General features: G+C 41.7%; 1 protein-coding gene across 4 annotated transcripts in view; it reads left to right on the plus strand.

The window, feature by feature from the left end:
• OSBPL3 (oxysterol binding protein like 3) overlaps positions 1–15022 on the plus strand; it is a 98616-nt gene extending 83594 nt beyond the window's left edge. For all 4 annotated transcript variants that reach the window (XM_040259761.1, XM_040259763.1, XM_040259762.1 and 1 more), the window contains 3 exons: positions 3154–3280; positions 4936–5058; positions 11345–15022. In XM_040259761.1, the coding sequence (XP_040115695.1) occupies positions 3154–3280; positions 4936–5058; positions 11345–11441 (347 nt within the window). In that variant the 3' untranslated portion in view covers positions 11442–15022. The remainder of the gene's footprint in view (positions 1–3153; positions 3281–4935; positions 5059–11344) is intronic.
• Positions 15023–22642: the final 7620 nt, after the last annotated feature.

Here is a 22642-nt window from a genome sequence, read left to right on the forward strand (position 1 = left end):
TCTCAAGAACGATTGAGAACACATTGTGCATGCTAAGTCGATTCAGTCGTGTCTGACTCTTTACGACCCTATGGACCATAGCCCATCAGGCTCCTCTGTCCATGGGATTCTCCAGGCAAGAATACTGGAATGGGTTGCCATGCCCTTCTCCGGGTATCTTCCCAACCCAGGGACTGAACCTGCATCTCTTACGTCTCCTGCATTAGCAGGTGAGTTCTTTAACACCACCTGCCACTCCCAATATGGCGGTGATATTTCTTCTCCTGGATGCAATATGATTGTTTCAGTTCAGTATCATATTCTCATAAGCAGAGAAGTCAGGATGGAAGAGCTTTCTTCTGCTGTGACTCTTTTCTTCTCAGGAATGAAGAATTTCCTAGTGTCCCCCAGCAAATGTATCTTTCTATTTTGTCTGTCTCCTTTTTGTTGGTGGTGGTTTACGTGGGAGGCCAAATGGGGTCCTTGTTACTCCATCTTACTCTTCTGGATTCAGAGTTTCCCGCAAGGCTCTGCTCTTTTTTAAAAATTATATATTTATTTATTATTGTATTTATTTTTGGCCACGCTGGGTCTTTGCTGCTTTGCGTGGGCTTTCTCGAGTCGTGGCGAGGGGGGACTGTTCGTTGTGGTGGGCCAGGCCCTCATCATGGTGGCGTCCCTTGTTGCAGAGCATGGGTTCTGGGGCCCGCAGGCCTCAGTAGTTGCAGCTCGTGGCTCTAGAGCACAGTCTCAGTAGTTATGGAGCACGGGCTTAGTTGCTCCGAGGCAGGTGGGATCTTCCCGGATCAGGCCCTGCATTGGCAGGCGGATTCTTATCTGCTGTGCCACCAGGGAAGTCCCCAAATGTATGTTTGTAACTTGTCAACCTGAAGTGGAACCAGATTCATCCCTTAACTGATCCTGTGCAACTGGGTCAGCAGGAGAGATTCCGATGACCTTAGATTAATCCCCTAGAAAAGGCACAAGGACACCTGAACAGATGAGTTGGCCATCAGCAAGAGAAAGAGATGACTGTAGAGTGGGCAGCCAACAATGTCTTTTTCAATGGGTAGTATCCACATCTTCCACCATCAGAGACGTTGCCACGAAGCTAGAATGAATTGGCACCACTCGCCACCTCCCTGGCTTCAAAGGTTCAGAGGCACACGTGACATTTTGTGAGTGAAACACTCGTTCTCCTTTGCTTAAAGAATGTACTGCAGATGAGAGTTACCACCTGGTCCAGGTGTTAAAGCAGTGCCTGGACAAAAGAACACTGTGTGAGCTGGTATTCTTGTTATTTATTGACTTTATATCTCTGTTTATGGTTGTGAGCATCCCTGGCCTGTCTGCAAGAAAAAAAAACCCACTGTCTCCACTCTGGAGACTAGGATGGGTTTTTTAAGGCACAGTAGGAAGCTTTGCTATTATTTTTATGCTTAGGATCCAGAGAACTAGAATTAGACAAAATGGACTTCTGAAGCCTCAAAAAATGGGTCTGCAGAAAAGTTCACAGAAAGCATTTGTATGTGTGGATAACTAGAGCTAAGGCTCGGAGTAGACTATATTTGATTAGTCTATATTTGATTTATCCAAGACATAAATTTAGGTATATTTAGCTTGATTCTTAGCTGGAATTAAAATTAGGGCAGCATGACTGCATTAATCTGTTTTGGCTGCTATAACAAAACACCACAGACTGGGTGGTTTAAACAGTGGAAATTCATTTTCTCACAGTTCTGAAGGCTGGGTACAGGCAAATTTGGGCTCTGATCAGAGTCTTCCTTGTGGCTTGGCTGCAGGTGAGGGCCCACCCATCTGACCTCATTTTACCTTCATCAGTTTCTTAGAGACCTCATTTCCAAATATAGCCATGTTGGAGGTGGCATTTTAACATATGAATTTTGAGAGAACGTAAACATCAAGTCTAACATTCTGGCCCCCAAAATCATATCCTTCTTAGGTGCAAAATGTATGTTTTCCACCTCAACAGCCCCCAAAATCTTAACTCATTCCTGCATCAACTCTAGAGGCTCATTTAAATATCATCTAAATCAGGCATGGGTGAGATTGGAGGTGTGATTCATCCTCTCCAGCTATGAACCTGTGAAACCAAAATACAGTGACAGGATGAGCATAGGATAGACATTCCCATTCCAAAGGGGCATAGAAGAAAGAAGAAAGGGATGATGGGTTTTAAGTTAGTCCAAGACCTAGCAGGGCAAATGCCATTAGGTCTTAAGACTGGGGAACCTCCTCTTTGGCTTGAAGCTCCACCCTCTGGGCGCACTGGGACAGTGCCCAGCTCCCAAGACCCCCAGGGTTCTGGGTAGTGGCAGCTGGGCATGTTGAAGCTGCATAGTGGCCCAGCCCTTTGAGAAGTGGAAGCAGCCTTGTGCCCTGGGCCTGTGTAGTCTGGGCCTGTAGAGGGAGGGGCAGCCTAATGTCTCTGAATCACCTTCAGAGTCATTCCTCCCTTTGCTTGAAGGTGGTGCATGTTTGCAGCTGGGCAGCTCTCTGGTTCCATCTGTAAAATAACAATAGTCCAACAGCCTTACTTCATTAAGTCCCATTTTCTCTGTCCCCTTTGGTTCCAGCTGACAGTGTTTCTGCTGGTATAATCCCATCTCTATTCCTGGCTTCTCCTGAGAGGGTTTAAAATTAAAATATGTAAGATTTGGAGAGGCCCCGCACTGAGGAACAGAGGAGCAGAGATGAAAGTAAAGTATAACATTTATTGACCTCTTGCTATGGGTCCAAGACTATTCCAGGTACTAGACACTTTCCGAAGAATTTGACCTCTCTTAAATGAAACATGGATTATCTAGAGTGAGAGTCTTGTTAGTAAAAATGGACCTGGAGTTCTTTGCAGCATGCTTATTTTTGTAACAAATTTTTTTATAACTTAAAATTCTATAGAAACATTTTGATATTTAACAAATTTGGATTGCACAAAGAAGGCCTTAGCCTTGTAGGCAGAAGGAAACTTACAGAAAAGAAAATTTATAGAGGAAAATTCAGAACCTCTTTGTAAGCCAGAATGTTTTAATAGAAATGGAAGAGTTTAGAGCTGAGAGAAAAATTGTAGCAGGTCTGAGATGAAAAAGGTGAAAGAATTAAGATGTGATGTGAATGCAATTCAAGTTAGAGATGAACCACCTCTCTTTCTTTTAGATCCCATGCCAAAAGGCTATGAGCAATATTATGGCTTCACCCAGTTTGCACTAGAATTAAATGAAATGGATCCATTGTTAAAGTCTTTATTACCACCTACCGACACTCGATTCAGGCCAGATCAAAGGTAAGGATATTTTTCAGGTCTTTATCCTCCAGAGGTGTGAAACTCTTTATAAAAAGAGTTTCTTCTTCTGGGCCACCGATGGAGCGTAAAAGAGAGAGATTCTGTTATCAAGAGTAGAAGTCTAGGGGGACTGTAAGCAACCTTGTGGAAGGAGCAGAGCCCAGCTTAGAGCAGCGTGTGGCATGACCTTTATTCACCAGTAGATACCCATTTCTATTGAAATACATTTTTTAAAAGTTTTTTTAAAAGAGTTTTATTACATATAGTAGTAAAAAATACACTTACTCTGTACTTGAAAGAATAAAAGCATTCACTTCCTTGGCCCTTGACTTTAAACTATTTTGGTGCATTGAAATCTAACTTCTGATCCTAGGTTTGAGGCTGACAAGCTGTATGACATATGCTAAGGCTTTTAACCTTTCTCAGTCTCAGTTTCCAACTCTGTAAAATGGAAAGTATAATGTCTCCCCTAAGGCCTATCTCTTTAAGACTCAAAACCAAGGGGAAAAAAGATAACATTTCATTTTATTTTGAAAAACCCAGCACCCTTCTTCATGGTAAAATAAATAAAATGTATACCCAGAATCAACAGATTTATGACTGAGCAGCTTACTTCATGATTTGGTTCTAGAAATCAAGATCAATCCATTTGGGGGAAAAAAAATAGACATAGGAAAATGAACACTTTACAAACTAGGAAGTGCAGCTATCTCCTAACTATAAAATGAAATGATGCTCAGTCTTGCTCAGAAAAATGCAAAAATTTAAAAACCATGCTGTTATACCATTTCTTTACCCATCAGATGGCAAAGACTCAAAGGTTTGATGCACTCTGAGGGTACAGGGAAGAGGCATTCCAGTACCACTGCTAGTGGGAATGTAAATTGCTAGAATCCCTGGAAAGGGCAGTTAGCAATAGACATATTGCAAACTCACCTTTTTACCCAGCAATTTCAATTCTAGAATCATCTCCTTATAGATAAACTAACACATGTGCAAAATGGCAATTGTACACAGTCCTTCACTGCAGCATTAATTATAACGTAAAAAAGATTGAGACCACCTCAAATATCTATCAATGGAGAACTGTTTAAATAAATTCAGGTATACCCACATAACTGAATATTATATATCTATTAAAAAATGAAGAGATCTATGTACTACCAAGAAAGATCTCCAAGATATATTGTTAAGTAAAACAATGCAAGAAAAAAGAAACCAAACCAAGAAAGTATGTACAGTATGTGTAGCCTGCTTCCATTTATATTCTAAAAGGGAGGTGAAAATATATGTTAGTGTTTGTTTATATATGAATAAGAAATCTCTAGAAGGATGCACAAGAAACTAGTCACAGTGGGTTACCCATGGTGGGTGGGGTACGAAGGAAACAGGTAGAATTGAAGACAGGAATGAGAGGGAGATTTTGCCCCAAATTCCTTTTTATAGATATAATTTTTTGAACCATGTCTGTATCACCAGTTCATAATACAGTGTCATCCCTCACTACTTCCAAGTGATGTTTAAGGGTTGGGAGGTATCTTATTTTATAGGAGGGTATTCTGAGCATCTGGTCTGCACATGTGCAGTTCTGGTAGTAATGATGGTTCCATTTCCTTGGCATTTGTATTCCTTCATCTTTTCTCTTAATGTCTCAGGTTTCTAGAAGAAGGGAACTTAGAAGAAGCTGAAATACAAAAGCAGAGGATTGAACAGCTGCAGAGAGAAAGGCGGCGGGTCTTAGAAGAAAATAAGGTGGAACACCAGCCGAGGTTTTTCAGGTGTGTGAGTGGTGGGCTCCGATGGGTTATTGATGGCAGGTACTGGCGACACCTCTTGCTTCTGGACTGAGGAGAGTGGATGGGGTATCCCCTCCCCATGAGAGTGTTCTCAGCACTTTCCCTGCTTCACAGTGGTGATGTCTTTCCTTTGCAAGGGCCGGGCTTTGTGTGGACACTGCCTCCACCCTCAGTCGTCCTGCTTTTTTTGCATCCCTTGCTCTTTCCCTATGCCTCTCAGCACCTCCCACAGGACTTTGCAGAGAGGTGCTCAGTAAGAGTTTATGGGAGAAGCAAAGAGACCAACCAAACCCAGCTCCCAATACCAGGCAAGTTTGTTCAGACTGGGTCTAAGATTGGTTTCTCTGCATCCCCTCTCATGAGTATAGGGCTTCCCTGATAGCTCAGTTGGTAAAGAATCCACCTGCAATGAGGGAGATCTGGGTTCGACCCCTGGGTTGGAAAGATCCCCTGGAGAAGGAACAGCTATCCACTCGACCTAGAGAATTCTTCTGACCTAGAGAATTCCATGGACTGTATAATACTTGGGGTCACAAAGACTCAGACATGACTGAGCGACTTTCACTTTCTCATAAGTATATTCTCTACAGTGATGGAGATAATTAACCATCATCAAACTAGAAATTCTAAGAACTAATTCTTGAATTGCAGAAGTTCCAATATAGTAGGGCTTAGATTTGGAACATTTACTATCATTTTAAAAATAACTGGCTAGAAGGCTCTTATTAAAAATAGGCTGAAAGTTTAGAAGGGACATCCAAGATCATCCACCCTTCACCTCTTCTTTTATTTTAACTGAGAAGAGGTGAAGGACCAGGAGACTTAGGTGATCTGTGGAAGGGCCCAGTGGACTGTCCCAGACAGGAGTCTGGCTCTCTTGACTACAGGCTAGGGCTCAATATGGTTCTGGGGTTTTTTGATTTGTTCATTTATTTAAATATCAACATTAAAACAAGCACATATAGCAAAGCAGCCATTTCTGCCCTGCCTATTACCCCCAGTCTTGTTTTCATTTTCATTTTTCATTTCAGTCTTGATTTTGTTGTTGTTCACAGGAATTTTTTGTTGCTTTGATTTTCTAATGGGCAACAGAAACACTGTTAGGAGGATTTAGCAACTAATCTATCAGCTGCAGCAATAAAATAATATATTTCCCAAACCGGAAAATAGCACCAAGTTATGTTTTATCCCCCCAATATAATGCTCTTTTCCCTCAAGTTGGTGTGGATTTTGATCACACAGTAAGGATATGAGTGATTGAAGATCAGGATAGTAGAGTTTTATCCTGGAATATTCACAGCTTCTTTTAAACATGTAATGAATCAGTTCAGTTCAGTCGCTCAGCCGTGTCTGACTTTGCGACCCCATGAATCGCAGCACACCAGGCCTCCCTGTCCATCACAATCTCCCGGAGTTCACTCAGACTCACGTCCATCGAGTCTGTGATGCCATCCAGCCATCTCATCCTCGGTCGTCCCCTTCTCCTCCGGCCCCCAATCTCTCCCAGCATCAGAGTCTTTTCCAGTGAGTCAATTCTTCGCATGAGGTGTCCAAAGTACTGGAGCTTCAGCTTTAGCATCATTCCTTCCAAAGATATCCCAGGGTTGATCTCCTTCAGAATGGACTGGTTGGATCTCCTTGCAGTCCAAGGGACTCTCAAGCGTCTTCTCCAACACCACAGTTCAAACGCATCAATTCTTTGGCGCTCAGCCTTCTTCACAGTCCAACTCTCACATCCATACACAACCACAGGAAAAATCATAGCCTTGACTAGACGGACCTTAGTTGGTAAAGTAATGTCTCTGCTTTTGAATATACTATCTAGGTTGGTCATAACTTTTCTTCCAAGGAGTGAGCATCTTTTAATTTCATGGCTGCAGTCACCATCTGCAGTGATTTTGGAGCCCCAAAAAGATACAGTCTGACACTGTTTCTACTGTTTCCCCATCTATTTTCCATGAAGTGAAGGCGGCTGTGAGCCGGCTCACTAAGCACAGGCGGCTGCAGGCCGGCTCAAGTTTCCTTAAATTTTTTTTTTCAGAAAGGCAATGGATAGGTAAATGGATAGACTAACAGACTGATCAATTGATTTTACTAATATTTGTTAAAGAGGTTTGTTACAGCATTTTTAGGATCATTAAATATTATGGGTAACCAAACTGTCTCAAGAACTAGGTAAGGAGATTGATCAACTAGACCTGATATGAAAACCTGAAAAAATCTTCATAAAGTCTGTGGAGCTCTATGGGAAATGAACTAACATTTAAATGCAAAATATAATATGTTACCTAGGCTGTCGCTTCAACCGTGTAAGAATTCTGTCTGGAATAGAGAAGGACCAAACACAGCGGCAGCTTTTTTTCTTTTGGATTGTCTATAAAATTATCAGAGTGTTGGATGTGGCAGGTGAAAATGTGAGAAAAGGTGGGAATTGTTCAGCAGTAGCAGCCCTGGAACTGTTCCAGTTAGAAGCAGGCAGAAATGACAGAGAGGAGGAGTATGGGGACTTAGATGTCTGTTGACACTAAGGAGTCACCAAAGTATCAGTGGAAATTCTAAGTGGAAACTACAGCTCTGGCAGCATTAGTCATCTTTGTTTCAAAGAAAAATATCTCATATGCAGATTGAGTAATTTTAAACGCATGCCTTTATTGGAATAGGGAAACAATTGTGATAAAAATCCATGTTCCTCTTATGGTTGCCGGGATAAGACTGGGGGAAAGAGATAGTTAGGGAGTTTGGGATCGGCATATATTTAAAATGGATAACCAATAAGGACCTACTGTATAACACAGGGAACTCGGCTCAATGTTTTGTGGCAGCCTGGATGGGAGGGGAGTTTGAGAGAAAATGGATACATGTGCATGGCTCCATTATACACCTCAAGTGGATTATAGGTGTACAATGGACTCGGTCACCTGAGTCCATTAGCTGTCCACCTGAAACTATCACAACATTGTTAATTGGCTATACCCCAATACAAAATTAAAAAAAAAAAAAACAAAACACTGTGTTCCTAAGAATGTGGATAAATACACACTCCTCACTTTTTCTAAAACATGTGACAGTATCAGTCAACATTACAAGCGCACACACTCTTTCACCCAAATGTTTTAATTTACAGGAATTTTTAATATAATAAATCTCCCACACATACAAAATAACATATGTTTTGTTTATAATAGCTAGAGGTTGACAACACAGTGTCCACCAGTCAAGTACCTGTTAAATTATGGTCCATCCCCACAATGGAATATCATGCAACTGTTTAAAAAGGAAACAAGGAATTCCTTTTTGCCAGAGAAACCAAACTTTCCCTGCAGAAGACAAATGGTGAATATTAACTTTGCAGAGTGTGAGGCCTCAATAGTGATGACTCAACCCTGCTGTGCAATGCAAAAGCAGCAGTAGTCAATACTTGAATGAACAGGCATGGTATGTTCCAGTTAAATGGAATTGCAAAGATAAGCCAACTGCTGGATTTGGCCATTAAGCTATAGTTTGCTGACCCTATTTTGACAATGGAAAAGGATATAACAAGTATATATGTTATGCAGAAACTTAAGGGGTAGGACACCATCCAGGGCTACCACTGTACAAAAAAAAGAGGAGTGGAGCACACGTGTGCATGCATGGAAGCTCACACACACGGAATTTCTCTGGAAAGTGAAGCTGCGGAGTTTATTGTCTCTGAGGAGAACCAGGAGGCCGGGAGTAGGGTGGAAAAATTCAGCTCTCCACTCTTTTGAACCCTTTGAATTTGGGTCTATGTAATATCTGGTATTATATGATTATACAGTGAAAGTGACAAATAGAATCCAAGGAATTAGATTTGAGAGAATGTCTAAAGAACTATGGGCAGAGGTTTGTGACATTGTTCAAGAGGCAGTGATCAGGACCATCCCCAAGAAAAAGAAATACAAAAAAGGCAAAATGGTTGTCTGAGGAGGCCTTACAAATATCTGAGGAAAAAAAAGAAGCAAAAGGCAAAGGAGAAAAGGAAATATATATCCATCTGAATGCAGAGTTCCAAAGAATGGCAAGAAGAGATAATAGAGACTTCCCCAGGGGTCAGGGCAAAGAAATAGAAATCAGGGCAAAGAAAACAGTAGAATGGGAAAGACTAGAAATCTCTTCAAGAAAATTAGAGACACCAAGGGAGCATTTCATGCAAAGATGGGCCCAATAAAGGACAAAAACAGTATGGACCTAACAGAAGCAGAATATATTAAGAGGTGGCAACAATACTCAGAAGACCTATACAAAAAAAGATCATGACTCAGATAACCATGAAGGTGTGATCACTTGCTTAGAGCCAGACATCCTGGAATGAGAAGTCAAATGGACCTTAGAAAGCATCACTATGAACAAAACTAGTGGAGGTGATGGAATTCCAGTTGAACTATTTCAAATCCTAAAAGATGATGCTGTGAAAGTGCTGCACTCAATATGTCAGCCAATGTGGAAAACTCAGCAGTGGCCACAGGACTGGAAAAGGTCAGTTTTCACTCCAATCCCAAAGAAAGGCAATGCCAAAGAACGTTCAAACTATTGCATTTGTATAATTGTATTCATCTCATACACTAGCAAAGTTATTCTCAAAATTCTCCAAGCTAGACTTTAGTAGTATGTGAACCAAGAACTTCCAGATGCTCAAGCTAGATTTAGAAAAGGCAGAGGAACCAGAAATCAAAAGGCCAACATCCACTGGATCATGGAAAAAGCAAGAGAATTCCAGAAAAACATCTACTTCTGCTTTGTTGACTATATCAAAGCCTTTAACTGTGTGGATCACAATAAACTGTAGAAAGTTCTTAAAGAGATGGGAATACCAGACCACCTGACCTGCCTCTTGAGAAATCTGTATGCAAGTCAGGAAGCAACAGTTAGAACTGGACATGGAACAACAGACTGGTTCCAAATAGGAAAAGGAATACATCAAGGCTGTCTATTGTCACCCTGCTTATTTAACTTATGTGCAGACTACATCACAAGAAATGCTGGTCTGGATGAAGCACAAGCTGGAATCAAGATTGCTGGGAGAAATATCAATAACCTCAGAAATGCAGATGACACCACCCTTATGGCAGAAAGTAAAGAAGAACTAAAGTGCTTCTTGATGAAAGTGAAAGAGGAGAGTGAAAACGTTGGCTTAAAGCTCAACATTCAGAAAACAAAGATCATGGCATCCGATCCCATCACTTCATGGCAAATAAATGGGGAAACGGTGGCTGACTTTATTTTTCTGGGCTTCAAAATCACTGCAGATGCTGATTGCAGCCATGAAATTAAAAGACACTTACTCCTTGGAAGAAAAGTTATGGCTAATCTAGACAGAATATTAAAAGGCAGAGACATTATTTTGTCAACAAAGGTCCATCTAGTCGAGGCTATGGTTTTTCCAGTGGTCATGTATGGATGTGAGAGTTGGACTATAAAGAAAGCTGAGTGCAGAAGAATTGATGCTTTTGAACCGACCGTGGTGTTGGAGAAGACTGTTGAGAGTCCCTTGGACTTCAAGGAGATCCAACCAGTCCATCTGAAAGGAGATCAGTCCTGAACATTCTTTGGAAGGACTGACATTGAGGCTGAAACTGCAATACTTTGGCCACCTGATGTGAAGAACTACCTTATTAGAAGAGACGCTGATGTTGGGCAAGGATTGAAGGCAGGAGGAGAAGGGGACGACAGAGGATGAGATGGTTGGATGGCATCATCAACTCTGTGGACATGAGTTTGAGCAAGCTCTGGGAGTTGGTGATGGACAGGGAGGCCTGGCATGCTGCAGTCCATGGGGTTGCAAAGGGTCGGACACGACTGAGCAATTGAACTGAACTGAACATCTAGTCAAATAGTGAACCAAGGCTGTTAACTCTAGATTGTGGTAATTTCCAATTCCTTTCCTTTTCACTGTTAATTTATGACTTGATTTGAACAACCTGATTAATTTGCAGCATTTACATAGTCATACTCAAGGTGGTAACTGTCATCCCAGCCATATTTTCTGTACCACAGACTCTTCCCTCACCCATTTGTCTCAGAAATACCATTTCTCACAGCCTCTAAGTTCGAGAAGCCGAAGTCAGAAGTAGCTAAACAGTCCAGTTCTATACCATAGGGACAGGGTGTGCAGATGCAAATGCTAATCTGGACGGGCAGCAGCGGGGAAGGGGTGGAGGGCTGGGCAGGGCGGAGAGGAACTGAAAAGGGAAATAGAGACTATGACAATCTTGGCAAGAGCCTTCAAGAAATTCTTTCACTTCCACAGGAAATCCATTGATGACTCTTGGGTGAGCAACGGCACCTATTTGGAACTTAGGAAAGATTTTGGTTTTTCCAAACTGGACCATCCTGTCTTGTGGTGAAAGAGGAAAGAACAAGACATCTTTGTGCTTCTCCTGCATTTGCTTTCTGAAGCCACCATCTTGTGTCTGTATATTTAAATAATATTATCTAAAATGATCACTTGTGTTTCTTAGCTTAGCATTGTAAGTGTTTAAGTATATATTTTCTTCAGTAGGTTTCTTTACAATTTCAAATGTTATCATGATTGTTTATATGAATGTAGAACACCTTGATATTTCTTTTTGTATATAAACTATTTAATAAAAATAAAAGATTGAATGTTAATGTGTGGGTTAAAAAAGAAACTTTAACACTAATTTTCCAAAGGTTAGGAAAATTCTAATTAAATTTATGTCTTATAAAATTAGGTTGTAAAGAAAATCCATCTCTCCCAGGTGCATTAAGAAAAAAGAATACCTAGGGTTACTCACCCATGCATAAGCTGCCCAGGTTTATTTTGGTAGCTTAGGTATCTTTTTGCCTCAGACAGCTTTTGAATTGCTCACACAGAACAATTCTGCTGGTGCTGGAGTCTGAAGAATACTCGTATTTGCATTTCAGTGACTGGAGAGAATGGTATAAGATTAGTGAGATATGTTTTTGTATAAGATGGGTGTGGTACCTTCTCGAAGAGGAAAACATTTGAAGTCATCCCTCCCGAAAGTTTCATTGCCTCTGTGCAAAAGCATACAGAGAAAGTGTTGATAATTTGAGAAATCTCTGTTTATTAAATATCATAATGAATTCCCAGGCAGACAGTAGGAAATTTCTCCTTAGAGTTAAATTCATTACAAGTTAAAAAAACTGTTTTCTCTTCCTACTCTACCCCAACCTCCCCCACGGTTTGCCCACATCTCTGTTGAGTGTGGAATGACCCAATTTAATGTTAAAATACACAGGGCATTCCACATGGCAGTTTGACTTTCCAGAAGTTTAATAAAGTAGCTGATTGTTTTAAGTAACTCAACACATTTTCCTTAAATACTGTTTTGGTATTTTCTACCTCTTAATAAACAATGTATATTAGATCTTGTATTAAAAATTTTGACCATCTGCCTTATAGACAAATGTAGAGAATTGAGTTCTTCCTTTGTGCTGTGCTCTGATAAAGCTTTAAATGTCTTTCTTATCCCCTTCCTACACTTTCTTCTTAACTCATATCACTTATTTGTGAGTTTTGCAGCAGTCTTGAATGATACAGATTATAACTACCAAAAGGAGAAACTTTGCCTTTTTAAATGTGTTATTGCTGATTACAATAATAGAATATGTGCACTAGTTGAATTCTGTGATCAAAGCAGTTCCAATTTCTGCCCGTATTACTTTAAAACCAAAGCTTGAGTTTTAAGCAGTTTCCTCTAAAGTCCATAACAAGCCTATGGGATATCAAGTAAAATGATGTGGTAAAAAAAAATTTCTCCAGAAAACATTTTTAGATATTTAAATAACATCAAAGAATGCTATGAGTGAAAAATCAAATAAGTAACGAAAAAAGGATGCACTGTTTTTCAGTGTGACAGAAACAACTAGTTAGAGAGTGTTCCATTTTCAAAATAGAGTTAAAGTGGATCAGTAGCCTTTTGGAATCTGCAAGTGACTAGCATTTTAAAATAATATGTGATTCATTAAATATTGCTTTCATCCATTCCATTTTATCAAGATGTCAAGATGAACACAGTGAGAATATCATTTCCATCTCTAATGAAAATGATCAAATTCTTTGGTATGGGCTTTGTTCTTTTCTTTTCAAGCTTGTATCTGCATTCTGCTCACAGACAGGAAGAAGAGGCCTGTGGATTTTAAGGGTACTCAGGGGAAAACAAATCTCATTTTCACAGTGTGTAGGTAAATGTAGAACTTGAGTAATACTGACTGTGGCAGAGGGTGGCTCAAAACAAGAACAAAACTTGCAGCCTGAATGGATGTAGCTTTGTCTTGAGGTCTTTGGCAAGTCTTTAATTGTCCCAGTTGATATTTCAATTGATCTTATGTTTCATTTTGTAATCACAGGATCAAGGGACCAAACATCACCTTTGTAGTCATTTGAGGTGGGAGTGTGGATGAATTTGAATAGGTATGCCAATTTTAAAACCTATTAGTATCCACCTCTATAAAGGGTTTTCCTGACATTTAAATGGCTTGGTGATACATCCTATTATAATCCTAAAATTCCCTTGAGGGGGAAACAGCTTCTTTTTTCCTTCAGTCTCTACTCTCAAAAGCACCTTCTCAACCTAATTTGTATCTCAAGGACATTTTATATTCTTAAGATGAAGGAAGCAGAAACATGGCATTTTTGAGAACTGAGGCAGAACTGACTCTTCCGGGTTTTGAATCTCCCAGTTACATAATGCCAATCACTTCATCGCTGAAGGTGCTCATTGTAACCTCTGTTTTATTCCTGGGCGTCCCATCCCAAATGTATGGTGAACGCACAGCTGTTCTTGGAAATGGGACCGTGTTGCAGTCAGTTTCCCACGTTACACCGCAGGTAATGCGGTACTGTTGCCCCTGCTGGTCGTGCCAAGCTGCGAGAGATGCTTTTCAGGAAGGGGCCACAGTGTCCTGTGTAGCCAGGCAGATCACTCCCTCCCCAGGTCCCAGAGCTCACGATGGTATTTCCTGGAGTCAAACGTAATAATCAGAGTCTCAGTGCAGCTTCTTTCTCCTTGCCATTCACCTCCTAGAAGCCAGGCTGGTTCTGGTATTAACTAAACAGACAGAGTTTGCCTTAGGACAACCGTCATTATCCCCACAGAATGCCCAGACAGCCCCCACGGCCTCATGTGCTTCCTATGGACTCTCTGGGAGAGTAAAATAGACAAACCATTTATTTTAAAAAATATTTACTTCATTTGGGCTGCTGCTTTTCTCACATACAATTTTTAATTACTTCCAGTAAATCATTGACTTGGGCTTCAAGAGCTGTTCTGTGTTTTCCAGATTTATGACAAGTGACCTTGTCCTACCATTAATAATGGCAACACTAAAAGAAAAATGATAAAGATTCTGTTTGGTTGTTGAGCCTTGTTATAGGTCTAATACTTATTCTGTAAGTTATATTATGCCTTCCAGCTATCATAGAATTTCCTCAGACCTTTTAGTTATGAATAGGAGCAATAAGCAGTTGTATTGACATAATTTATTTAAATGTCTTTAATTTTGATATTAACATTGGCATAACTCTATTTTTGCTACCAAATGATAGCTATTTTCATGTGCTCAATTTTCCCTACATTGTATTAATCTGTTGCTTGGTGTTTGTCTCTATTTTTCTTTTTTGGAAATATAGACCATATAAGTATCTGCAAATTGCAGCAGTCTGAAATGCAAACCATTTTCAGGAACTTTGGTTTTGAGGAATGCAATGATCAGAGGTTGTTAATTTATTTGTGATGATTTTATCTTTGTCTCTTACCCTCAGAGGATACTATTTTTTTTAATGGATTTTGTAAATCTTTCATCTAACTGTTTATAAGATTATTTTCTGTTTAAAATTCCAGCCTTCCACCCATCACCCAGGCCTCCCCCAAAAGCTTGGAGTAATTTGCTTTTCCCCAACGTGTAGCTAGTTGACTGAATAAATAACATGGAAAAAGGCTGCCCCTGTCGTTGTGTTTCTAGGTTAATGGGTATATGTGGCTGCTGATGGGACAGAGCAAGACTCTAGCTGAGACTCTTGAGGGAGAAACACACAAGATTCACTAAAATGATGGGGTTGGAAATAAAAAAATACCCCAAGACCCAAAGAAGCCTGGAAACTTTGGCAAAAGTTGCCATAGTTTTGGTCTGAACATTTCCAAGATATACTGCAAATGTAGGTCCCCCACCACTGGGACAAGAACCTGAGGGGGGCAGCTGGAGCTCCAGACAGCCTCCAAGAAGCCCCCTCTGTTCAACCCAGCATGTTATGGAAATATCATTATTTTTTTGTGTGTCCTAACATGAAAAAGGAAAATGCCGACTACCCACACTAATTTAATGGCCCTGATGAATGGCTGACTCATCTCCTCCTACACCCAAGTTGTGTCCTCTGCAATACCCTGAACACTTAGCCTTCCCTGAAGTTCCATTTGATTTAGTTCACATGTTTACAGTGTCACACATACACTGGTTCACAGAGTTACACACATAAAGTCTTTGCCTCCCCCAAAACACTAAAGAGACAACCAGAAGCCACTGATGAACCTTGATTGGATCCTGGCTTAAAAGAAAAACAAGCTATCAAATACATTTTGAGGACAGTAAGTGACATTTGCATCTAAGCATCATGAAATTATTGCTAACTTTCATATATGTATATGGCATTTGACTGTTGACCTGTATCAAACCTGCCATTAAAGAAGGATCAACATTATTCCAAATAACAACACTAAAGGAAATCTTAAAAGGCAGCTTCAGACTATTTTAACATTGGCCATTGTTGGAATAGATATGAAAGCGTCCTAAGGTTTCAACTTGAAGAAGGCAATGAAATTTGAAAGTACAAGTTCTTGGCCTTTAGTTTATGAACTCAGCTGTATTATCTAGTAGAACTGATGAAATATCTGCATTAACATAATTAATGTCCATCTGCTACTGCTGCTGCTGCTAAGTTGCTTCAGTCATGTCCGACTCTGTGAGACCCAATGGACAGCAGCCCACCAGGCTCCCCCGTCCCTGGGATTCTCCAGGCAAGAATACTGGAGTGGGTTGCCATTTCCTTCAGTGACCGGCAAATCAGGACATCAGGGCCCTAGCTGGTGCCAGTCAGGAGTTTCTTATTACAGACTAATTAGTTGGAGTTCCTTCAGGAAAGAGAAGCCAACTCTATAGCTCAGGAGATTTTAATGAAGGGTCTGCTGCTGCTAAGTCACTTCAGTCGTGTCCGACTGTGCGACCCCATAGACGGCAGCCCACCAGGCTCCCCCATCCCTGGGATTCTCCAGGCAAGAATACTGGGGTGGGTTGCTATTTCCTTCAATGCATGAAAGTGAAAAGTGAAAGTGCAGTCGCTCAGTTGTGTCCGACTGCAGGATTAAAGCATATTAGCAACACTGGAGAGTTGTAACCGCCCCTGCAGAAGTTGGAGCTCTGAGGAGTGGAGGAGCTGTAATGGAGGGGCGTTCTGTCTCTGCCAGAAAATCCAGCTGAGAGTCGGGAAGAACCCTCCCAACCTTGGTCTCTGGCCGCCGTTCTCCCTGGTGGCTGAACCCAGCAGGGCAGGGAGCCCCAAAGTGCCGTGCTCAGGCCCAGGACAGGAGGAGGCCCTGGACCAACAAAAAACAAGCACCTGGACCTTATGTTTACCGCCACCTTCTCATATGAGATTTTGGAGGAATTTTCAGTAAGTAAATGGGCTTTGGAGCCTTTCTTTTTTTTTTTTTTTTTTAATATAATTTGTTGTGGCTCCCAGTTATCTTCCAAGGATGAATTATGGTTAACTGTGCTTTTTAAAAACTGGTTCTCCATGATATTATTGTTGTTGTCATACTTAAAATGAGTTAAGGGCAGCCTCTCTTCTTTATTAAACGCCATAGTTTAAACAGATAGCAACCTGGGAAAGACGTGTCAGCTAACGCAGTGATTTCTTTAATTGGCTACTATGTCGGGAACTTTACATACACACACATACACTCTCTTTCTCTTTTTCTTCCTCTTCCTCTGAGGGTTCAGACCTCACATAGTCTGTTGACCAGCATTTGCTCACCACAAAGCAGGAACACCACTTTCTAATGTCATGACTGTTCCAGGACTTAGAAAATGGCACGTTGGTAAGAACTGTGTGTTTCTTTTCACAGCATTTCATGCCCTCCTTTTGTACTGTCTTTGGGATGTAAAGGTAGGGGCCCTGACACCTCCTAGGTACTATAACAAAGGCCTGCAGACAAGGAGCGGGCAGCTACTGAGATGGATGTTTTCTCCGAAAAACATTTTCTGACCCAGGAATGGCCCCAGACACTGGTGATACACAGCCTTCCTCCTTGAGAAGCTTCCAGTCTGCTGGGAGGCCAGCGGTCAGTGATTAATCACAGAGGTTAAGCACGCCCCCAGGTGTGGTAAGAAGACGCCCAAATGAGGGGAGTGGTGCGGTGGATGGAGAGGAGGGCGGACCTCAGAGCCGGTGAAGGAAGGAGTGGGCTTGGTGGCCCGAAAGTCAGGGGGAGGGGGATGAGGAACCACGGGTGACTCACAGCTGCTCTCCCTGCCAGCTAAACTGCAGCGCCGCTTCCCAACCAGCGTCACAATGAAATTTTTGAGGTGTCACAATACGTGGTGTTTCCTCAGCCTGGAGCCATGGGACAAGGGTTGGAAGGAGGCAGGCCGTGCTTAGGCGCCCGAGCGGGCCAAAGAAATCCCCCCAGAGGATTTCCACATAAACCTCCATGTCCCCCTCGCCATATATCCAAACACAGTTTAGTGAAGAAAAGGGAGACCACGCCTGGGAAACCTGAGAGTCACCATCTTTCCAGAAGTGACTGAGATTTGCCAGAACAGACTATCCAAATTATCTGACTAGATAATTTCTTTCCGTAATTTTTTACTGTGGTAAAATATACTGATACGTGGGCTTCCCTGGTGGTTCAGATGATAAAGAATCCAGTTGCAGTGCAGGAGACCTGGGTTCAATCCCTGGATCGATAAGATCCCCTGGAGAAGGGAATGGTTCCCCATCCCTGTATTTTCGCCTGGAGAATCCTGTGGACAGAGAAACTTGGCTGGCTACAGTTCACGGAGTCACAGAGAGTCAGACACGGCTGAGTCACCAACACACGTGCACACACACATATCGATACATAAAGTTTTAACATTTTCACCATTTTCCCCCAGTTTTATTGACCTTTGTTAGATGTATGGCACCTTGTAAGTTTAAGGTATAGAGCATAGTGGCTTGACTTACATATCTTGTGACATGATCATTACCATGACATCCATCTTTTCATATAGGTAAAAAAAAGACCAAAAAAAATGTTTTTTTCCTTATGATAGATAACTCTTGGGATCTACTCTCTAAAAAACTTGCAAGTTTACCATACAGCAGAGGTAGCTCTAGTCATGTTAGATATTACATTTCCAGTAGTTATAGCTCAAAGTTTGTACATTTTTAAGTGTAAAAGTCAGTGGCATTAAGTGCATTCACACTGTTGTGTGACCATCACCATTCTCCATCTCCAGAATCCTTTTCATCATCTCCTACTGAGATTCTGTATCTATCTAGACTAAACAAAATTAAACCTTGAGTTGTTTTTCTTGCTAACCAATGGGTGAAGGGCTCATGAGGAAGACCACATCAGTTACCCACAAGGTGAAAGAATTAATTTTTCTCACTTCTGAGTTGTAGTGTTGCAGTTTTGCAGACTCACTATGGAAGCATTGCTGCTGCTGCTGCTGCTAAGTTGCTTCAGTCGTGTCCAACTCTGTGTGGCCCCATAGACGGCAGCCCACCAGGCTCCCCTGTCCCTGGGATTCTCCAGGCAAGAACACTGGAGTGGGTTGCCATTTCCTTCTCCAATGCATGAAAGTGAAAAGTGAAAGGGAAGTCGCTCAGTCGTGTCCGACTCTTAGCAACCCCATGGACTGCAGCCCACCAGGCTCCTCCTCCGTCCATGGGATTTTCCAGGCAAGAGTACTGGAGTGGGGTGCCATTGCCTTCTCCAATGGAAGCATTACCACAGCCCTATTTAGGCAATTTCCATTTAATGGAAGTGTTTATTGAGAACCAGAAGTTAAGCAATTTGACCAAACTCTCCCAACTTCTTAATAGCAGTGAGGGGATATGACTGCCTGTCTGGCATGTTTCAAAATCCAGCTCCTCTTGCTACAGAAAGAGAGGGAAACAGGGAGATCCCAACACCCTTTTCCCTTCCAAGTCCTTATTCTCTAATTTTAGTCCCAAAGGTCTTTGAAGCTGACATAGGGAGCTCGTTGAACAGGAAAAGAACTCTGGGATGAGACTTGGAAACTTAATTCTAGTTAATGGTAAAACTTGAGTAGGTCACTTATCCACAAATCTCACATGGCCCCAATGTCAAATGGACAAATTATTACTAAATTTCTCTCTGTGCTGCCAGATTGTGATCTTAAGAATAGGTAGGAATGTTCTTGGTCAATCAATAAATATTCATGAGCACCAAACACATGCCTGACATAACCCCTGCCCCCATGGAGCTTACCTACACATTGGAGAATCTGCCCTAAATTACTCTTTTCTGTTTTATCCTAAAAATGGAAAGTATTTGGCCACGTGAAAGAATTACATTGCTTATTTAGAAAACTGTCAGATTCTGAATCATCAAACTTTTGTAGAATCAAAATAATCCAAGAGTGAATAATAGGCAGCAAAGTCTATTGATATGGTCCTTTGCCTACACATTCATCCAATCAACAATACAGGGAATACAGGAGAGTTTTGTTTTGTTTTTTTTTTTTAGAGATTTTGAAAATTAACTTTTCGGTTCTTGTGGAGCATAGAGTCTGGTGGGGACAGAGAGGGGTGGTTGGAGGTGGACATTGAGCTCATAAATAGGCAAATGAGTGGTGTGACAGATGTAAAAGTGCTATGGAGGAAAATACTCAAAGAGTCGGGAAGGAAGATGAATATTTCAATACAAATACAGGTCTAAAGCAGGGATGTGTCTGGCGAGAGGGAGGAAGCCAGTGCAGGTGGAGCAGTCTGAGTTGGGGAGAGGATGCAAATCCAAATTAGGGCAGGGAGGTACTTGGGGTCAGAAGATTTTGGTTTTTGCCAAGTGGGATTCAAAGTCAATAAAGGGTTTTGAGAAGAGGAATGATATGATTTGACTTATAATTTTAAAGGGTCATCTGGCTGCGTGGCGGAGATTGCAGGGGCCATAGGTGAACACAAAGAGCCATTCTGGAGGTTGTTGGGCTCATTCAGAGAGAAATAGTGAAGGTTTGGACCAGGGTGGAAATAGTGGAGGGGGAGGGAAGCAGAAAGAGACGACATACTCTGAAGATGGAATCAACAGGATTGGCCAGAGTTAAGTTTGGGATGTGGGAGGAAAGAAGTCAAGGATGACTCCAAGGCCTGTGGCCTGAGCCACTAGAAGGATGAAGTTTCCGTGAACTGAGATAAGGAAGACTATGGGCAGAGCAGATTTGGGTGCTCTGATGAAAAAATTAGGTGGTAACTTTTTTCGAGAGTGCTTTTAAGTAGGCAGCTGGATACAAGTGCAGTAAAGGGTAATGCATCAGGCTTGAGTTGTTCACACCCTGTACATTTGACAAAAGACTGGACCTCAACCATCTCTTGTGAGATACCCTCTAAGCCCTTGGACTATCCCTTGGACTTTGGACAATGCTAAATAGTTTTTGGTAAAAATGTGGTTATGGTGGGGACTTTGGGCCACACTGTATCAGTCTGACATCTGGAAGAGCTGGAAACTATCATCAGCCACATTGGTGCTCCATGCCAAAGTGACCGGCCCTGGACACCAAAGCTTCCCTGGTTGACGATACTCTGAATATGTGGTCACACATTTTTGATAGGATTGCTCAAGTGAGAAATACCGGGGAGATTTAAGACTCCTCCACCTCCCTCATGCCCACATTCATGGGCCTGAGTCCTGCCCAGTCCGCCACCTGAGAAGTTCCTCTTCCTTACCGACAGCACTGTCTCTGGCCAGCCCTCCCAGAGGTCAAACTGATACAGCATGGCCCAAAGGAAACTTGATGGTTCCCGCCTGGCCTAATGGAGCCCCTGTCTGCAGTCCCAGCGCCACATCCCCATCCTCTAAGCCACAACCAGAGTGGTTTTCCTAAGCTCTGGTCACAACATTAATCTCTTTAAAGTACATCTTTGCTCAGAACATCTCAACATGGCATGTGTGTAACACAGTGGTCACAAGTCCAGCCTTTGAAGTCAGAGACTTGGGTTTGTCCCCTGGCTCTCCTGTCTCCTCTGTTCTGCCCTGGAGCTCACCCCCAAGGGGTGTTACAAGGATCACCTGCTGCTGCCATTTGCTGATGGCTTACACCATGCCAATCACCACCCTTAAAGTTCCCTAAGTGTCCCCATGTCCCTAAGGAGGAAATGGAGACCTAGGCTGAGGAACTTGCTTAAATCGCAGTCTCAGACTCGAAACAGCCATGATTCAAGTGTTCTCAGCCTCCAAAACAGCAGTTCCCAGAAAGTGATCTGGCACCCCTGCAACCTCTCAGTACCCATTCAAGGTGCACAAGGGCTAAAATATTTTCATAATACCATTAAGACACTATTTTCCCTTTCCACTTTCCCTCTTGAATGTACAGAGGGATTTTCCAGAGGCTATATGACATGTGAATGTGCAAGGTTAATGCAGAAGCAGATGAGAAGTCAGCTGTCTTCTTTTAAGCCAGACAGTCAGGATATTTGGAAAAATATAAAACAATGCTATTCTTTCCTCTAATATTTTTTGTGCTAGAGATTCTGGTTGTATTTAAAAGTATGTTTTTATGTTAACATATAATGGTATATTATCCATAGTTTTCAGAATTAATATTTCTCAGTTTGAACTACTAATACTGTAAATATCAATAGATAAATATAACCTGCATAAATAAAAGCTCTCTGGGGTTGTCTCTAATTTTTAAGAGCATGAAGGTCTTTTAAGAGCATACAGTCTTTAAGAGGATATTTAAACTTGAGACCAAATAGTGTAAGAAACACAGTAGTATGCTGTACATAATATATATAAATTATAGTGTCTGATGGAGAATGAGGGCTCAATAAGTTGTTTTTACTATTTTATATGGTGCTGTAAATGAATAATATGTGTACTGGCCCATGACTACTCTGTGCTTCACTTCCCCTCATGCATTCCTCTCGCCTGTTTTATTGAATTGCCTATATTCTCAGATCCCCAAGCTTTGAACAATCTGTCCCTCTTTGAGAAGGATCTCTCCCACCACATCTACCAAACTCACCTTCTCCCTTTCAAACCTTAGCTTAGGCATCTCTACCTTTTAGAAAGTGCCTGGAGCTGGGTTCTACACCCCTAACTCTCTGTCCAGGACCTTTCAATATACGTACTGACTAGAGCAGAAAGTCATGGGGACTTTGTTGATTTCCTTGGAAGAGGAAGATTTTTGTTACTGCCCATTCACTGCAGTTGAGGAAGAGGGCTTCTTCCTGGAACATAGCCATTTCCCATCACCAGAATGATAATTGCAAGAAGATCATGGCCTAGGCCAATGCTTCCCCAAACGTGGCCTAAATCCCCTGCTGAGGTGCATATTAACA

Source organism: Oryx dammah, unplaced genomic scaffold, assembly GCF_014754425.2.
Source record: "Oryx dammah isolate SB20612 unplaced genomic scaffold, SCBI_Odam_1.1 HiC_scaffold_18, whole genome shotgun sequence".
Taxonomy (NCBI): domain Eukaryota; kingdom Metazoa; phylum Chordata; class Mammalia; order Artiodactyla; family Bovidae; genus Oryx; species Oryx dammah.